Source organism: Hyla sarda, chromosome 5 (assembly GCF_029499605.1).
Source record: "Hyla sarda isolate aHylSar1 chromosome 5, aHylSar1.hap1, whole genome shotgun sequence".
In the NCBI taxonomy this organism is placed as follows: Eukaryota; Metazoa; Chordata; class Amphibia; order Anura; family Hylidae; genus Hyla; species Hyla sarda.
The window spans coordinates 48,869,911-48,890,623 of record NC_079193.1 but is presented as its reverse complement, the minus strand read 5'-3'; the positions used below and the strand labels follow the sequence as shown (position 1 = coordinate 48,890,623).

At 42.1% G+C, this 20,713-nt stretch overlaps 1 protein-coding gene across 12 annotated transcripts in view; it reads left to right on the top strand.

The window, feature by feature from the left end:
- Positions 1 to 20,713, top strand: part of PARD3 (par-3 family cell polarity regulator) — a 613,817-nt gene that overhangs the window by 284,330 nt on the left and 308,774 nt on the right. For all 12 annotated transcript variants that reach the window (XM_056519476.1, XM_056519478.1, XM_056519469.1 and 9 more), the window contains 4 exons: positions 4,267 to 4,649; positions 10,030 to 10,169; positions 14,792 to 14,920; positions 16,700 to 16,738. In XM_056519476.1, coding sequence (XP_056375451.1) covers positions 4,267 to 4,649; positions 10,030 to 10,169; positions 14,792 to 14,920; positions 16,700 to 16,738 — 691 coding nt within the window. The remainder of the gene's footprint in view (positions 1 to 4,266; positions 4,650 to 10,029; positions 10,170 to 14,791; positions 14,921 to 16,699; positions 16,739 to 20,713) is intronic.

Sequence of the window (20,713 nt, the reverse complement as noted above, 5' to 3'; positions counted from 1 at the left end):
TGTAGCCATGACTAGATTTAGCCAGTGATTGGCTAAGCAGGCATTTTATTGTCACTAGGAAGTGCTGATCATTGGGATCAGGCTTTTTTGAAATGGCAGCAACATGGGATCAGACAAGTGAATATTTCAAAAACATTTTTGCACCATTGGAAAGCCCTTTTAAATGGGTTATCCAGCATTTTGCTGAAATTATATCCTCCTGGGGGCAGGGGGAAACACACAGAAACCTATACTTACCTATCCTTGGTCCCCCGCAGCACCTGTTCAGCTCAGCCTCAATCATCTGTATTCTTCCAGCTTCTAAAACAAATGCTTATAGCAGGACCTGCCGGCTCAGCCAATCAATGGCTATGACTGGACACCGCTGCGACCATTGATTGGCTAAACGGACGGTCAGGTCCTGCTCTGCACACGTTGGATCCTGTTGTAAGCAATATAAGTTATAGGCCTTCTCTAAGAATGAGCCCAACAGGAATAAAACAGTAGTTATACAAATACAAAACTGCAACCCTCAGATTGTACAGATTGTACATTGGGTTTCGTGGCTGAAAGTATTTTTTTTCTTATCTTTGCTCTTTTCCGAAGATGATTATAATTGTGCGAGTCAACGTTTGTGGTCAATAAATATAACTCTACATTTTCAGGTCAATATTCCTTTATTAGATACCACAAATCATATTTACACATGGTTATTATCAAGTAGATTATAGCAAATACCTACCTAGCGCTCAGGACATAAGCCATGCCTGACAAGAATTAATACCAAGTCCATTCTTTATTACAACAAAAGTTTTCAAAATACCAACCAATATTTATTACTTCATTAAGCTATTTAGTTAAGCTAAAGAAGAAATCCCCTGCATCAGATCAATAACCAAAGTAAACAATGAGGGGTTCAGCTCATATTAAAGACACTAATCCAAACTACCATAAAAGAAATGTAGGTTTTCTGTAAAGTTTTCAAATTGCAGATAATTTTGTAATAATGTATATAAAAATAACAACTAATAGAAAGTCATCAGTATGATTACTGGATGATCACCAGCTATATATGATTGTTTACCAATATAGAACATCCCATAGCTTAATGCAGGTCGTCATACAGGAGGTTTTTAAGTTACGTTACTGGCATGATCACATTGCTAAAAAATATCTTTTACATAGTTAAAGGGGAACGTGTCATACTGCATCCCAATCTGTTGCATCATGTTATAGAGCAGGACATGAGTAGATTCATATAGAGTTTTTTGGGAGTATAACTTTTTTTCTAATTTCAGTTCCACGTTCTGACCTTAAGAGTCCAGTGGGTTGTCCTAGTGATTGACATCAGTCTTTATATGCTCAATTAAAAAAAAAAAAAAAAAAATGGTCACACACTAATAATGTTGCCCGGACTGAGAGACAAACAATATTAAAGTATAAATTTTTTATTTCTAATAAATTTAACCAGTCATTCCCTTAGGGCACGTGTGTGTGGATGTGTGGTCTGAGCTTAAAGGGGTACTCCCGTGGAAACTTTTTTTTTTTTTTTTTTTTTTTTTTTTAAATCAACTGGTGCCAGAAAGTTAAACAGATTTGTAAATTACTAAAATTAAAAAATCTTAATCCTTCCAATACATTTTATGGACTGTATACTACAGAGGAAATGCTTTTCTTTTTGGATTTCTCTGATGTCATGACCACAGTGCTCTCTGCTGTCCATTTTAGGAACTGTCCAGAGCAGCATATGTTTGCTATGGTGGTTTTCTCCTGCTCTGGACAGTTCCAAAAATGGACAGAGATGTTAGCAGAGAGCACTGTGGTTGTGACATCAGAGAAATCCAAAAAGAAAAGCATTTCCTCTATAGTATACAGCCCCTAAAAAGTACTGGAAGGATTAAGATTTTTTAATAGAAGTAATTTACAAATCTGTTTAACTTTCTGGCACCAGTTGATAAAAAAAAAAAAAAAAAAAAAAAAATTCCACAGGAGTACCCCTTTAATAGGAATTTTAATCTACATAAAGGGGCATTGAAGTTGTAACATATTTTAGGTTTTAAGGAAGCTTTTAAATAGTTTCTCTGGTTTTAAGAAAAGTTTCATCCATCCCGATCAGTGCATCTTCTTGTAGATTTACTTTCCAGATACAAGCCGTGACCTCTTGTTCTAGTTCTTCAGAAATCGTTCCCTCCTAAACCTTGCTGATTCTTTTGATGTATTTAACATGTTAGTTAATATTTCAGCTCTAGATCCTGGGAATCACAGGATGCCGCTGCGGTGCCTCTGGCTTGCTGCAGTTTTAGGAGTTCTCTAATGTATAGATTGTCAGTTTGTGTTAGATGTTTCTGCTAAAATATGCAGCTGTCTGCCAGTCTGGCCAAAAAGTCAGAGAAGTAAAGATTGTATACCGCAGTACCCTACGCATGGACTTAAGGCAGATACTGCATGAAGTGCAAGGTATCCAACATGGGAGACCTCAAGAAAAACAAATACACAATAATAAAAACAAAAAATGACCACCAGCATAGTGCTGGGCACTCTTAGCTTATTTGTGAAAGTATATTATCAACCATTGAATACATTTCAACATATTTTTGTAATAAACAACTTTAAAGGAAGGTAATCCCAAAGACAAGCTGCTTCTGTTTTGATGGGCATCTACGAGAGTGGATGGCTGAGAAGTGTTGATTCATTTTTCACGACTTTTTGTGGGGCTCAACTTGGGAGTTGATAGTGACAAAGCATGATAGGACAGACTACTTTAGTGTAAATCCCTCTTGCTTTTGAGAAGTTTCTCTTTTGCATATGACCATTAGATGTAAACTATCTCTAGTTTACTGTGGTTCCAGAAACTGTCTCATCAGAAAATAACCTATTATGCAAATAATAATACATTTTTTTTAAATAGTTTAAATTTTTTTACTACCTATATTTTAAATGAATCCCTAAATCTTTGTTTTCAGTATGGCCACTACTATTAAGCTGTTTTATACAGACAACTTCTTTTCGGCACTTACCATAGACAGGATTACAGTGCATGTTAACACCATTCTATAGATACAATAACTGTTGATCACTGTACATGTCACAGTGCATGCCTAGAAATCTCTCCCATAGTATCAATTCAGTCCGCTCCGCTCCATTGTTTTCTGTGTCTATGAAGTTTGCTGTAAAGCATAAATCTCCAAATGCGGTGCATAAATTAAGACAATATGGCTGCCCCATTAAAACATACAGAATAAAATGACAATAGAAACAGATTAGAAAAAAATGTTTTCATATTTGACTGTAATCTGTCAATCTACACACATGGTAAAAAAGGCAGTTTTTTCGCTTTGCATACGATTTCCACCCTTCTGCAATTGATAAAATAGACCTACAGCAAAGAACTAATGTTTTTTTTAGCCTTGTAAGTATGAAAGACAAACTGGTTTTCTTTTTTTGCATATGAACAAGGCCTAAGCTTACAATACATATGTTTTAACAAAACTACTGTTTTTGGTGAGACTTGATAACCATCTAATTTAAGATTCATCTGAATCTTTTTTTTTTTTTTTTATGGGGAATTTTTTTTTTTTTAGTTTTTATTAGAGGAAGGGCTTTTTTTTATATAAAAGGTGGTGATTAAAACTTTTATTAGGGAAATTTTTTGCACAAATTTTTTAGTCCTCATCGGGGACTAGTACATGCAGACTGCATCTGTAGACTCCATACACTGATCAATGCTATGTCATAGCATAGCATTGATCAGTATTATCGGCGTTCCTTTAATACTGCCTGCCTGCAGTATAGGAGCGACGATCGGCCTGCATGGAGCACAGTAAGGGACCTCGGGCCATCCTCTCAGCTTATCGGGACACCACGATTTCACCACAGTATTGGGTATCGGGACATTTGCACGAGTCCAAGTCCCTGTGCAAATGTCCAGTATTGATATCAGGACTGACAGCAGAATAAGTAAATAAGAGCGTGCGCTCAGCCGTATCCTAGGGGACTCTGTTTAAAAATCATTGCCTTTTCATATTTCTATATCAGTTGTATGATATAAAATTCCTTAACCCTGGTACTTTCTGCTCCGATACAGGCCATACAAGCAGCACGCTTAGAAGTCTTGATTATTATTAACAGTAATGTCTTATTTAATTATTTTTTTCCCGCCATAAATAATACTGTCTCTGTGTAGTGCCACGAGACAGACCCATTTTGCATAATTGAAAAGCATAATTATGTTCCTAACAATTTATAGTTTACTAATCCTGATTTGCTCATCTTATCTCATTTATCCAGAGCTCAGCATATGTTCCGTCAAGCCATGCGCTCTCCCATGATCTGGTTTCATGTGGTGCCAGCCGCTAACAAAGAACCATACGAACAACTGTCCCAAAGCGAGAACAACAGCTACTACTCCAACCAACATGTCCCTGACCAGTACATCGAGAATAGGAATTTCCACAGCCCGGGACCTGAGCAGACACTACAGAGAGTGCCACGTCAAGTAAACCAGACAGAGCCTATGGACTCTTACTCACATCTACCTCATACTATCAATGCAGCAGGAAAACCACCCACAGGCCTAACGCCATCACCACAGCGAGGTGTCAGCTCTCCTCCACCCAGCGGCTATAATACCAAAAAAGCAAAGAAGCAGCTATATATACAGCTCAAAAAAGGTAAGATGGACAGATTTTTGACAGCATTTTTAGTGAATTGTGTTTTTGTATCTAAGATTGATGAAGAGTTACATTCAAAATCTAAAGTATTGGGAATATTCTAAACGCACGGGACTAATTAGAGCTGGGCGGTATGACCAAAAATGTGTATCGTAGTATTTTTGTAAGTTATGGCGGTTCCACTGTATTTAACGGTATTTTCCACCCAACATCATCATGTGACCCATGGCCACTGCTTCTCTAACCAAACCCCCCCAGCGCTGCGCTGTCCCCCTAATATGTTACCCGCAAGCTCGGCTCTCCTCGTCCTCCCGTGAGTTGTGGGCCGCCAGTGCTGGAAATCTGTTCTGTACTACATATTCCTTGTGCCCGGGCTGCAAAAATAAGCAAAATTATCTTTAAATCCCCTTCCTACGTTCCCCTGTTGCTCCGGTAACGGACTCACGCTGGGGATGGTAACGTCACAGAGCCGTCAGCCTATCACCGGCCCCAGCGATGTCCTGCCTCGGACGGTGATAGGCTGAGTGCACTGTCGTGTAAGGAGCCTGCCGGCTATGTAGTACAGTACGGCCCGCAACTCACAGGAGGACGAGGAGAGCAGAGCTTGAGGGTAACATATGATTAGTTCCCCGATGTTTGGACAGCGAAGCACTGGGCTGATGATTCATTTGGGGGGGGGGAGGGGAGAAGCAGAACAGCGCCCGCGGGTCACATATAATTAGTTCCCCGATGTAGGGGCCCGACCGGTAATGCGGTATGGGAAAAATTCCTATCGTGCAGGAAAAAAAAAATTTGGTATTTGTTATGAACCGGTATACCGCCCAGAACTAGGACTAATACTGTATCGCAGATCTATCACAAATTCCTATTTTACAAAAACTCTTTAGCAGGATTCTCATATAAAATGTGAGCGTGTCCTTAAAGATATTGCAGGTCATATTTCACTATAAGGAAGTTCAGCAAGGACAAGTTTCTTCCTGAATTTCATCTACTAAAAATTATTAAGAATTTTCGTTTGTCTGTGGCATAAGCGTAAGCGCTTTCCCATTGATGAATAGGACTTTGATAGATTCCACCAGATGATTGATCATATCTTCTGGAATCCAATTCCTCATTGGATGTTCCATTGCGGAACTTTCTTTTTATGCACTACATCAAACAGTGTTCATCATACTCAATAGAACTGTGATTCAAGGCAAAATGCACTTGTCTGCTTTGCAATTCCGTAGTGGGAATGAGCTCTTATATCAGTTTTTACCAATTAAGGCGTCTCCAGCTCTTGGCTGTCTGAACATACTGGGAGTTGTAGTTTTGCAACCCCTGAAGGCGCCCTGGTTGGGTAATACTGCCTAAGGGTATGTTCACTCTGGGCAATTCCAACGTAATTTCGCTTGCAGAACTACGCGCAGTGAGCATTAACATCAGTGTGAATGGATCTTCCGCGAAACCCGTTCAAACAGAGCCAGCGGTGGGCAATTCCTCTGAAGAGATTGATCCGAGCAAAGAGAGAACATGTTCACTCTTTGCACAGAAGTCCACGAGCCCTGCATTGCCGTCAATGGTGACGACGCAGGGACGCGATCCTACCGCTGAATTATTACTCAATGTGAACATACCCTTACACTTTTCCATGATTATTACCTTGATGAACTCGCCTTGAAAACAAATTTCTAATTCCACCCCCAGGGAACCCTAAGCCTGGCCCACTTAGTTGAGCCACACCCACTTGTATTAAGTCACACCCCTACCTAATGGATGTGTACAATGGTCTGGGCTCTCCTTTGCTCCTTAGGATCCTGCTGCAGTCTGCTCACCCCCATGCACAGGCTATATGCCCGACCCTGCAGAAAGTGTTCCTATGCCATTCACCAAGATAGAAAATTAGCAATTTCTTAACTTTTAATAGCGATTTAACTAGAAAGGTATGGACTGAGCGATGAGCTAGCTGTGTGCAAAAGATTTGAAATGTCCTTAAAAATGTTATTGTATATGGATATATTAGAGATGAGCTGAAATCGGCTGATATCTCTTCTTTTTTATAGAAGCCATTTCTAAACGGATTGCATTTTCATTCACATTTCCAAAAGGCTGTAATACTCGGCAAATCTCAGCTTTCACTGACTCAGATGTTCTATGGATTGCATTTGAATAATCGAATAGCTAACATTTTATGGATTATGGGTAGAGATAGGAGAGATCATTGGGAGTCACATGGTCTCAATGGTGGACATTATATACGTATATTGTTTTCTGTCAATCTCATTCTCCTTGGATTTAATCTTGTTACTTACAACCAGAACTTGAGGCAATAATTGATTTGACTTATTTAAATGTTGTGAGAAAGAAAAAAAAATCCATCCCAGGGAAAATATAAATACAAGGCGTCTCTCTGGGAATATTTTTGTTTCGCCCTGAAGTTATAAGGGAGCCAGAGTTTTTGAGCATTGAATGCTTTTTATGATCCATAACCGTGTCTATTACATCCGCGTTAGACATACAGTAATTGAATGTTTCCAAGTAGATTAGCAATGAAATGGAGGCTGCTCTTGTAGATAATTGTCTCTAATTTTAATTACAGAAATAATTATCTATGTCATTGAGAGATTTACAGCTGGATACATGTTTGTACGTGATCCATAGATAGATTGGAATGTGTCTCTCTTCGCGAGCCGTACAGTCAACAATTTATGTGCAAGCTTTAATGCCATATTTGTCAACTTTGTCACTACAGGTAAAAAATAAATAAATCAGTTCATGCAGGTCCATAGATGGTGCCAGGAAACTTGCACCTGTTCTTCATCCGTGTATGACCATGCCCAAGAAAAGCATCAAGTAGAGTGTTTATGGTATATGAAGCATTGGATTAGCTGTCAAAACCCAGGAGCATATGATGGATTAAAATGGATTCCAGTCTCTTATTTAAGCAAATGTCTCTATTCATTGGCAGAAAAAGTGCTATATGAATGAGACCAATGTCACGTTGCTGTGATGCAGCTATATTTTAATGTCCATATTGTGCTCCCAACACTTACAGTTTGCTCAAACATAAATCACTACAGGGTGTTCTGGTGATCAAAAAAATACACATTAGATACGTTTCGGCATCATCCCACTAATTTCTTTAGGAGCAGCAAATTACCTGATGTGTATGTGGCCTCTCGATTCTCTTTGTTTGCCAATGTCAAGGGATAGAAGGATCAGGCATGTTGGGTTTTAACTGCTTGATCCTTTTATTCTTGGCGAGATACAACTTCTCAGGCAGCAGTTTTTTCCTGTCTCCTAATTCGGGACACGTGTATACTCTGGTGAATGTGTATGGGGGGAACATAATCGTATGGCCAACAGCTATCTTAAGTGTATGGCCAGCTTTAGTTCAGTTCAGTGGAACTTTTTGAGGGTAAAGATGTTCCACTTGCATTACACCCATATAAAGTCACTCTAACAGAGGGTGTGAAAAAAGGAAAAAAGAAATCTGTATAGTCATTTCCAGTTCTGTTTTATCTTAACAGCAGAAAATTCAAGATGACGTTGAAGATGAAGTTGAGCTGACAGAAATCATTAATGTCCAACGGATACCCCCTTTCACTTATGATGGGGTCTGTCAGGTTGTTATGGTATCCCCCACTTTACAAAAAATAATTAACAGACTCTACAACAGACTTACAAGAAGTGCAGGGATACATCTTTTTTTCTGGACTGAAAAACCCCTCTAAATGTGTATACAGACCTTAAAGGGGTACTCCGCCCCTAGATATCTTATCCCCTATCCAAAGGATAGGGGATAAGATGTCTGATCGCGGGGGTCCCGCTGCTGGGGACCCCCAGAATCTCCTGGCTGAAGCACCCCACTTACATTACTGCACAGAGCTAACTCGCTCCTTGTGTAATGACGGGCGATATAGGGGCTGGAGCATCAGGACGCCCCCTTCCATAGGCTTGTATTGATGGGGCGGGCCGTGATGTCATGAGGGGGCGGAGCCATGACATCAGGATGCTCCGGCCCCTGTATTGCCCTTTATTACGTACAAAGCGAGTTTGCTTTGTGCAGTAATGACAGGGGTGCTGCAGCCGAGATCCCGGGGGTCCCCAGCAGCGGGACCCCGTGATCAGACATCTTATCCCATATCCTTTGGATAGGGAATAAGATGTCTAGGGGCCGAGTACCCCTTTAAGGCTCCAACATGACATGGCAGAACCTGGATGGGATCCTACAGGATTTACTGGAAGCTGAATATCTAGAATATATTGCTTTTCTGTTGCAAGGTTTATTCATACGTGTTCCTAGAGATGTCTGCCAGACTTTACACTACTAACCTCTCAGGAATTTAATACAAAATTCAGTGGTAATTCAATGCATAACATCACCTAATGCCACCCAAGGACTTTCTCATCTCTCCTTATATTGTGTTCTCCATGGATTCTATGGGACACTATTCTTTGTCATTGCCTGGTGATGCGCGGTCCATTACTGCGTCCTCCAGTCAGTGGGAAGCTTTTAATGAGCACGCGCCAGAATGAGACGTTTCCTGAGCCACGCAGCTGAGTTTTAATTATCCAGACATCAAGTTTTCTCTTATTAGCGGTCATATTGTAACTGCGTCCTGAGATATTCACGGTAGCCGGTAAATAAAATGACTTTCACCAAATGAATGGAAATCGCGTTCTCTGGGTGAGTTTTATGGGTCCTCCACAGACGGATTAATTTCCAGCTGCAATGTCGAACTTTAAAATGTGGAGGCTACCATCCTTATATGCTGATAGAAGCCTGAAAACTGTAATAATTGCTTCTACTCATATCAAAAACCTTCACAATATTGTTAAATGCGTATAATTTAATCCCATGCTTGTATCTCTACCCAGCAGGAGGCCAGCAGGGACGTATGACGCCTCTCATCCCTTCTGCCGGACCCCCGTGGAGAGGCTCCAACAACAAAGGATTATACAATCATTTTCCGTTTACCACTTCCAAATCTGAATTTCTCACTGTAGACAGTAATTTAATGCTGCAATTTGCAGGATTGGATTTAAAAAAATGTTTAATATACATTTCTGATAAATTCAAGGGTAGAAGTTCTTGTGAAACTAGATGGATGGGAGACGTAGGAGTCACAGACGAAAGTCAAAAAGTTCTAAGGAGCAAATGTTGGGTGCAATTTTCTGCGCAGTAAATCTATGAAATTTGATTTATACAAGTCCTCTAGGGGTCTTAAAACAGTAATGCAGCTACCATGGCCCCTTAGACCTGATGAGTCTTCATTATGTGTGAGGGACCTTCAGTAAAAAATGCGGTTGTCCGACCACCTATTTCCATATAGGTTTCAATTTTTAAATTAGTTTTTCTAAAGTAAATTAAAAAAAATTCTTTCGAAACTTTTTGCAGGGGCTGAAGGTTTGGGGTTCAGTATAACGTCTAGAGATGTCCCTATTGGAGGTTCAGCTCCAATCTACGTGAAAAACATCCTGCCTAGAGGAGCTGCTATCCAAGATGGAAGATTGAAAGCTGCGGATAGGCTATTGGAGGTAATCATTTGTCTTTATTAAATTTAATTCAGGATCAATGTTATAGATTTCCAGGAAAGTCTTAATATTCTTTTAAGTTGCCATTTCTTTGTCTGTCCATTTTTATTTAATATGTTTATTTTATGGCATTAAAGCACAGACAGGATCTTGTGGTATTTTTCTAAGTTTTATTAGTTTTGCATAGTGTATATACTTGTTTTTCTTGTTAGATTTATCTCTGCCAATGATGAAAAACATAAAGAAAATAGTTTTCCTCTTCTCTTCAAGGAAATTGTCTACATTCTTGTTAGTAAAAACACATGTATACAGTTAATGTAAATTGATTCCTTATATGATGTGTTTTTTTGGCCTCCAAATTTACCTTTCCAAATGATCTGACCTGTGACTGCAACTATTAGGTTGTGTTGCAGTCCACATTTCCTGTAATTTTTGGAAGGACTAGATGTTGCACATCTGATACACAGCTATTTTACCATATTGTTATGGATTGTAGGATCTGATTTTTTCAAAATTAGCCATGTAATGATAATGTAGCAGAGCTGAACTTGTCATTTGACTCCTCAGCATGTACAATTTTTGGTATCTCAGGTTGTAATGCTTTATTGTTTTGTTTCATGCTGTTTACAGCTGCATAAGTGTTAGGCTAAGTGACCACATGTTCTATCCTTACACCATGCTGAATGAAGTCATCACCTCCTCTCTTGAGCGTTTTCTGTTTTTAATAGTCACTTAAGCAGCACGGTATTTGTGCAGCCCTACTAATATAAAATACAAGACTACCTGGCCTGACCTCACGCTGCAGTTGCCCACAGAACACGTGTTTACTGAATGTGATGCAGCTGTGAAATGTAATTACGGCAATTCATGGTGGCCTGGAATATCTACTAGGGAGTATCAATCACCAAACTTATTAAAATCCAAATTTAAAAGGGAAATTCTAGGTGTGAAGCCATCAAACTATTTTTTTATCCTGCATATATGTATGTATTTGTATGTTTATATTGTTTTATATGATTTTAACCCCTTAAGGATGCAGGGCATACGGGTAAGCCCCGTTCCAGAGTCCTTAAGGACTCAGGGCGTACCCGTACGCTAACAGGGTTTAAACCGTTCTCATGAGTGGGTACCGGTTGCTACGGGCAGCCAGGACCCACGGCTAATGCCGGGCACTGCCAATCGGGCCGATGCCCGGCATTAACCCTTTAGATGCCTCGATCAAAATTGATCGCGGCATCTAAACTAAAAGTGAAACTAACCTGGCAGCTCAGCGGAGCTGATCTGGACTATAACGACAGAATCATGAAGTCCCAACCAGCATGCTGGACGACGGGAGGTCCTCACCAGCCTCCTCGTCGTTCAATCCGCGATCTACTGCTCCATGGCTAGAGCAGCAGAGCGCTGGTTACACTGATCAATGCTATGCAATGGCATAGCATTGAACAGTGTATGCAATCAGAAGATTGCATGTTGTAGCCCCCTATGGGGGCAAAAAAAAAAAGTGTAAAAAAAACTAAAAGTAACAAGTTCAATAACTCCTTCCCTATTAAAAGTTTGTCATCCCCCTTTTCCAATTTTTTTAATAAAATAATGTAATAAAGAATAAAAATAATCATGTGGTACCGGCTTGTGCGTAAATGTCCGAACTATTAAAATATAAGGTTAGCTAATCCACTTGGTCAATGGCGTACACATAAATAAAATACCAATGTCCAAAATTGTGCACTTTTGGTCACTTCATATACCATAAAAAATATTAATAAAAAGCGATCAAAAAGTCCCATCAAAACAAAAATGGTACCGATAAAAACTACAGGCGACAGTGCAAAAAATGTGCCATAATACCATTAAAAAGTTATAGGGGTCAGAAGATTCCAATTTTAAACATACTAATTTGGGCAGTTTATAATTTTTTTATATTAAAATTAAATTAAACCTATACAAATTGGGTATCCTTGTAACCATATGGACCTACAGAATAAAGATAAAATGTCATTTTTACCGAAAAGTGCACTGCATAGAAACGGGAGCACCCAAAATCTACAAAATGGCGTTTTTTTTTCATTTCCTCCCACAATTTTTTTTTTTCGGTTTTGCCACAGGTTATATTATAAAATAAGCGATGTCGCACGTTAGCGAAATAAATTTTGGTTACCGTATATACTCGAGTATAGGCCGAGTTTTTCAGCACGATTTTTCGTGCTGAAAACACCCCCCTCGGCTTATACTCGAGTGAACTCCCCCACCCGCAGTGGTCTTCAACCTGCGGACCTCCAGAGGTTTCAAAACTACAACTCCCAGCAAGCCCGGGCAGCCATCGACTGTCCGGGCTTGCTGGGAGTTGTAGTTTTGAAACCTCCGGAGGTCCGCAGGTTGAAGACCACTGCGGCCTTCAACATCATCCAGCCCCCTCTCACCCCCTTTAGTTCTGAGTACTCACCTCCGCTCGGCACTGGTCCGGTCCTGCAGGGCTGTCCGGTGAGGAGGTGGTCCGGTGGGATACTGGTTCCGGGCTGCTATCTTCACCGGGGAGGCCTCTTCTAAGCGCTTCGGGCCCGGCCTCAGAATAGTCACGTTGCCGTGACAACGACGCAGAGGTGCGTTCATTGCCAACGTAATTCTGCGTCATTGTCAAGGCAACGGCTCTATTCCGGGCCAAAAGCGCGGAGAAGAGGCGCCCCCGGTGAAGATAGCAGCCCGGACCACCTCCCCACCGGACCACCTCCTCTCCGGACAGCCCTGCAGGACCGGACCAGCGCCGAGCGGAGGTGAGTACTCAGAACTAAAGGGGGTGAGAGGGGGCTGGATGATGTTGAAGGCCGCAGTGGTCTTCAACCTGCGGACCTCCGGAGGTTTCAAAACTACAACTCCCAGCAAGCCCGGACAGCCGATGGCTGCCCGGGCTTGCTGGGAGTTGTAGTTTTGAAACCTCTGGAGGTCCGCAGGTTGAAGACCACTGAGGGCGAATGATAAGAGGATGATGAAGGGGGGGGGGGTGTGGGGATGATGAAGGGGGGGGGTGTGGGATGATAAGGGGATGATGAAGGGGGGGGGGGGTGTGGGATGATAAGGGGATGATGAAGGGGGGATGTGCGGGATGATAAGGGGATGATGAAGGGGGGATGTGCGGGATGATAAGGGGATGATGAAGGGGGGATGTGCGGGATGATAAGGGGATGATGAAGGGGGGATGTGTGGGATGATAAGGGGATGATGAAGGGGGGATGTGTGGGATGATAAGGGGATGATGAAGGGGGGATGTGTGGGATGATGACAAGGGGATGATGATGAGGATGTTAATGACGGGTCTGGATGATGACAGGGGGGGGATGAGGTATTTCCCACCCTAGGCTTATACTCGAGTCAATAACTTTTCCTGGGATTTTGGGTTGAAATTAGGGGTCTCGGCTTATACTCGGGTCGGCTTATACTCGAGTATATACGGTATATTTTCAGTATGATATACTTTTGGTATCTTTTCTTTACTTGCAGATTTGGTTTCTTAGGAATGGCCCTAGTTATGTCAAAGAAAAGGGTTGAGTCTGTATTCATAGGAGGCATATTGGCGCAGCTATGGGTTAAGATATTGCCAAGGATCGGCACATCTGAAAGCACCGTTAAAGATTACATAATTCTCAGTGTAATGACCCCTATAACCATATATCAGCAATTTAGATCCCCTTTAAAGGGAAACTAAACCCGTAGCCCAGCCTTTCCCTCTCATCACCCTATTTAATTGTCTAAATATCATTCTTTAGCTACATAGAGCAGTTTCCCCTCTTTGGTTGTCACTTACATACAGTGAGGGAATGAAATCCTCCAGTCATCCTCTCTGATAGCAGCCCCCATCATCCTGAGAAACACAAACCATGTGGTTTCTACCCTGCACTGATGAATCATTCTCCCTTTAGTACTGAGAACTGGGAGGTGTGTGTGTGGTCTCAGCCAGTCAGACACTGAACCTCTCTCTGCTGCTCAGAGCAGAGCTGCAATGACTACTGGGAGATGTAGTCAAGGGGAGAAGGATGGCAAAGAATATCAAACATCGAGAGAAGACAAAAGGGGCCACAGGAGCCATGGCTACCAGGCAGTAGTGTTGTGGCTATGGATTTTTTTTCTTCTAAATATATATACTTTACTGGAGTCCCCCCCCATTAATGTTACCATGCCTTCAGTAGCAGTCGGCAGATGAAAGCCACTGTTTCTAATCCTTCTTTCCCCCAACATTATCTATCAGGGAGAGTTGGGAGGCCAGTTCTGGTTAACTTGGGGCCTTTAAACCTCACTTTTGGGTATCTTGTTGAGGCTTTGATCTCATCCCTGCAGATTTTCCTGAAAATATGATGTGCTGAATCTGCTACATGCTGTACATCGATGATGAATGACTATAGTAGTTTATGGCTACAGGATAGGCATCCTGTTGAACCTTCCTGCTTGACATCCATTTGTATTGAATTGGAGACCTGTAAAAAATATATATATAAATAAATAAATAAAAAATATAGTCTACATGCAATTATATATTTCCACCAGGATGTTTCAGTAAGATGCAAATATGAGATATGGACCCAGCCTGATAAGTAATGTATCAAGAGATTTGCTGACATTCTTTTTTTCTCCTCAAGGTGAATGGTGTAGACTTGACCGGTAAGACCCAAGAAGAAGTTGTATCCTTACTGAGAAGCACAAAGATGGGAGGCTCTGTGAATCTCTTAGTCCTCCGGCAAGATGAAGCTTTCCAACCACGGGAGCTGGTATGAATATTATTATGTTATATGATGTAAGCTTTCATTGTAGATTGATTAATGGTAGTAGTGTTATCCAGTGTCCTCTTATCGAAGGTAAAGTTCCCAATATACAGTCACTCATGATGTCTGGGTGGATGAATTGTATTCAGCCCTGAGGGTTACAATGGTAGCTTTTATCCTCTGTCTGTCTGTCTGTCCCTCTCTGTCTCTCTCTGTCTGTCTCGCTGCCTGCCTATCCCTACCCGTCTGTCTTAATCTCTGCCCGTCTTTTGTCTGCCCGTCTCTCGTCTGCCTCTCTGCCCGTCTCTCGTCTGCCTCTCTGCCCGTCTCTCGTCTGCCTCTCTGCCCGTCTCTCGTCTGCCTCTCTGCCCGTCTCTCGTCTGCCTCTCTGCCCGTCTCTCGTCTGCCTCTCTGCCCGTCTCTCGTCTGCCTCTCTGCCCGTCTCTCGTCTGCCTCTCTGCCCGTCTCTCGTCTGCCTCTCTGCCCGTCTCTCGTCTGCCTCTCTGCCCGTCTCTCGTCTGCCTCTCTGCCCGTCTCTCGTCTGCCTCTCTGCCCGTCTCTCGTCTGCCTCTCTGCCCGTCTCTCGTCTGCCTCTCTGCCCGTCTCTCGTCTGCCTCTCTGCCCGTCTCTCGTCTGCCTCTCTGCCCGTCTCTCGTCTGCCTCTCTGCCCGTCTCTCGTCTGCCTCTCTGCCCGTCTCTCGTCTGCCTCTCTGCCCGTCTCTCGTCTGCCTCTCTGCCCGTCTCTCGCCTGCCTCTCTGCCCGTCTCTCGCCTGCCTCTCTGCCCGTCTCTCGCCTGCCTCTCTGCCCGTCTCTCGCCTGCCTCTCTGCCCGTCTCTCGCCTGCCTCTCTGCCCGTCTCTCGCCTGCCTCTCTGCCCGTCTCTCGCCTGCCTCTCTGCCCGTCTCTCGCCTGCCCGTCTCTCGCCTGCCCGTCTCTCGCCTGCCCGTCTCTCGCCTGCGTCTGTCTTTCTTTATCTCTCAGGTACATTTTTTAAATCAGGACTATGATTGTGTCAACAACAGATACACAATGCTGTCCCTTGTTCCATTGTTAGCGTTTCTATTTTCCTATAATACAAGAAATACCTGGGAACAAGCCTTTAATGCTCTCATTATAAAGTGATATCCAGCAGCTTTATGCGGTGCCATCACAGTGTTGGGGCTCCCCGTCTGCAGCGCTCTTCTTGAGTATGATTTGTGCTGACCTGAGATTGTGAGAGCCGCTGCTTTATTGTGAGTCAAGCAGATGAGCTCCTCATTCACAGTACAGCTGGGGTGATGAATATCATTTATATGTGCACAAGCTGTGACAACTGTATTTGAGTTGGTGTCAGCGACAACCAGTCACATGGATGGGCTGTCGGTCTCTATGCTGGCATGATGTTCATGCCATGCCCAGATGGTGCGGTTATTCATATTTCCTGATAACTGACTAATTATCCTTCCTAAATATTCAGAGGCCTCCACTGATGAATCTCATCTTGTGTCTTCACTAAGGAGTTAATCAGAAATTAATTGTGTGTGTTAATGTTTTTACTTACAGGAATGAATGAGAGGAAATGGGCTTTATTCTTTAATACCATACATGGTCCATTTCTTCTATAGAACTTAATTAGTACCATATTACCTCTTCATATGAATGGGGAAAAAAAGCATAAAAATCCCTAACTACAATATTTGTGCATGAATTAAAAAAAACATTAAAAATTCTGCATTTAGTTATTATTTAGTTCTCTTTATATTTAATGTGTTATTTAACATGTAAATGTATTTGTTTTCATTTTAGGCTCCTGAATCAATTCCAGTTCCTGATACAAGAGAGCCGGTAAGAACTTTACTATACAGCCCAAAATTAGGGTATAATATTAATAATAAACATCGTATGGACGTATTCTAAGTTACTATTTTCTCACCGAGAAAAAGTTTATAGGAGAGACTAACTCCTAAAATGACTTGCGTTGGAACTTGCCACTACATATTTTTATATATGGAATCTGAGAAATCTTTGTTACATTGTATTCATACAGAACGACTATAGATGCAATATGCTGCATCCATAGTACAGCCATATATTTACATTAGAACCTAAAGTGCAAAAATACTGTATTTTTCGCCGTATAAGACGCACTTTTTCTTCCCCCAAAACTGGGGAGAAAAAGTCTGTGCGTCTTATACGGCGAATACACCCCTATCGCGGCGGTCCCTGCGGCCATCAACGGCCGGGACCCGCGGCTAATACAGGACATCACCGATCGTGGTGATGCACTGTATTAACCCTTCAGACGCGGCGATCAAAGCTGACCGCCGCGTCTGAAGGTAAAGTGACACTAACCCGGCTGTTCAGACTGCCACGATTTCACCGCGGCGGTCCCAAACAGCCCGACTGAATAGCCGGGTTAGTGCTTACAGGACACCGGGAGGGACCTTACCTGCCTCCTCGGTGTCTTCTCCATTCAGGGATCCCCTGTATGCCGGCGCTCTCCTTTCTCGTCATCACGTCGTCTCGTACGTGCGTCGGCGTGCGTAAAGACGTGTTGGCGGCGACGAAGAGCGAGGATACCCGGCCGGCAGCAGAGACGTTCCGGAGCGACGGGGACACGGCGACAGCGATGGAGCGACATCCAGGGCAGCGGTGACGGGTCCGGAGCGGCGGGGACACATGAGTATTACCTCCTATGCAGTGGTCTTCAATCTGCGGACCTCCAGATGTTGCAAAACTACAACTCCCAGCCAACGGCTGTCTGGGCATGCTGGGAGTTGTAGTTTTGCAACATCTGGAGGTCCGCAGGTTGAAGACCACTATTGGGTTCAAAATCTTTATTTTTTTTTTATTTTGCACCTATAAATTGGGCGCGTCCTATAGGACGAAAAATACGGTAATCCCCCTATATGTTGCTCACTAGGTCTTGCAGATGCTTTACTCGTCTTTTTATGTGTCTAGCTTCTGTATTTGGCTCACAAATCCTTCTGTTCTGCTGCTCACTCATTCTGACATCCACTGTTCAGGAAGCGGCGTGTCTGAGGCAAGCACGGAGCCCGCCCTCTCTCACCATGTATTCACTTTGTCCCTTAGTCTGCTGTGCTGGGGCTCGTCATCCATTCACTGCAGGCTGCTCTGCAACCCCTCCTCTCTGTTTTCATGCTGCAGTCTAATAGGACAGGAGTGAGCACAGAGGAGTGCTAGTCCCGCCCTTACTGCCTGGACTTTTTCCCAGCTTGTGCTTCAGTTTCTCATGTTTGCTTTATGTAAATTGGGACTATTAATATAGAACATACTAAACAATTGGATATGGCTCTACTTTTTTTTTTAATTTAATTTTTTTTTACATTTCCCATCCTGTCCATTCCCATTTCCATCCTGTCCATAGGTCTCTCTGCATCCATAAGTGCCCCTTTTTTTTTTTTTTATATGTTTAAGATTATATTTTTGTGCATGCTTGATATTTATTTATTTAATGTATCTATTTATTTTTTACAACCTTATGCCTATGCCAGAATTTCCCAACCATAGTGCTTCTAGCTGTTGCAAAACTACAATTCGCAGCATGCTGGGAGTGGTAGTTTTGCACCCTGGCACCCTGGTTGGAAAACACTTGTCTATGCAATGGCAAGAATTGGAGGCATTTGCCAGAGGTATAAATCAGGAAATACCTAGAATATATCTCCAATGAGAGCATAAAATGAAGCAAAAACAGGCATAGGCGGCATATGGATGCACAGTAGACCCCCCTCCATAGAAGTTTGCTTACCTTGTTATTCCTCAATTTACCTTGAAGCCCAAACAGAACTGTAGTATTTCCTTAGGCAGTGAATGATCACCTTCTGTCTATATTCTCTCTCTCCCCCCCCCCCCCCCCCGATCTGTCGGCTTTCCTACGGTCCATGTCTCTGGCAGCCATTATACACCTGATACCGTCCATTGGATGTTCTTTTCTTGCACTTAAGACAATTTGTGTTCTCTAAAATCAATAAGCATCCTGAAAGCAGAAATATTTGGTTTGTTCAGTGTATTCTCCTACCGGTGATGTTTTCTCTGTAAGTTAAGACTTCCTCACCCATCACACATGGTAATACATGAGGGATGGAAAAGAAAGAAAAAAAAATTGTGAAAGACATTTGAGATCATTTTCTTTACGGGAAAATGGTAACTGCATTTATTTTCAATTTCTTAAGTAAATATAGTAATATATCGCTGTTAACTTTATCTCTAAATCTCTTCAGGGGAAATGGTTTCTTGGGGGGGGGGGGGGGGGGGAGGGGAATAAAAAAGCTAGTTTAGAATGAACAATTGTCTGTCTGTAAAATGTTCCAGAAGCCACAGGAGACGCCGCTTGCGCCGTTTTAATTAGCTAATACTGTCTTATAAAAATATAAGGGCTTCGCTCTTGATGTCGCGTCCGCATTTGTGACTATTGTTTGAGCCTGTACAGGATGTTTATTCTGTTTCAGTCCCCACAGCAGGGTTAGAAGAGTGAGATTGGGCAGCGTACGTGGGCTACATATTAAAGGAGACACCTAGTGACTTTTCCCGAAGACAGACAAATAATAAGACATATGGAAGTGGTTATTTGATTCCTTCTCGCTTAGCTTTGATTTTCCTAAAGGATGAAAATCACATGCTATAAATTTTTTCCCCCTTTGAAAATATCCATCAGGTTCGTCTTTTTCAAGTGCACATTGAAATTAAACTCAGATTTATACTTTGAAGTGTCGGGCTAAGCTTGTAGGACATTATGGAAGAAGTTTACTATTGAAGGGTCCCCCTCCCCCGTATTAAAGATGTTCATTGCAAGGCACAAGTCTAGTGAATTATTTCTATATATTAAATATAGTTTTTGTCTAAATTTCAGACAGTGAATTCCTTATGGCAGTGTTTCTCAAGCAGTGTGCCTCCAGCTGTTAAAAAAAAAACTACAACTCCCTGAGTCCCAGCTGTAGATTCACATAAGGGAAAATCCACACGCGGCATGAATTTGCATGCACATTGCACCCTAACTTCAATGGGGATTCCACTGTCCCATTCACATATCGGAACCACTGGGGGAATTATAAATTATAAGACATGCCTTTAAATGGGCACTGTCATTAACTTTTTTAAAACTTTTGCATATGATACAGCAGGTAAAATAAATAAGATTTGTAATTTACTCCCTGTAAAAATGTCTTTTTACACACACTCTCCCTGTTTCATACACAGCCAGAGAGGCTCTCTGGTTGTGTATGAAACAGGGAGAGTGCGTGCTATTCACTGCCAATGGCCAGACAGCACTTCCTGAGTTAGGTCTCCTGCCAGTCCAGCAGGAGACCAAAGTTTATGCTTTTGAGCAGACGGAATGCGGTCTTGATCAGAAGGGAGACCCCTAGTGGCCTGATTTATAAAGCTGTGAAAGTGACATAAAAAGACATTTTTTACAGTGAGTAAATTACAAATCTTATTTCTTTTACCTGCTGTATCGTATGCCAAAAAAAATATATTGTAATGACATTGCCCATAAAAATTTTAGGGAATTCTATTCAGATTCCCATTGAAGTTAATGGGACTCTGAATTAGAGTGGAATCTGTGTTATGAAAGCACACAAATTCTGCTAGAACTCTGCTCGAATTCTGTTGAAATGCCGCTCAAAAACTGTGAAAATTCTCCAATCTGCTTTTCTGAGTGGAATTTTAGTGGAATAAACAACAAATCCCCCAGGTATCCCAGGGCAAAGAGTGCAAACAACAACTTTTAGGCGTACTCCCCCAAAGGGGGTTAGCCCTAAAACTAGAAATCCCAGTTTAAAACTTCAATGTTTTATTGTA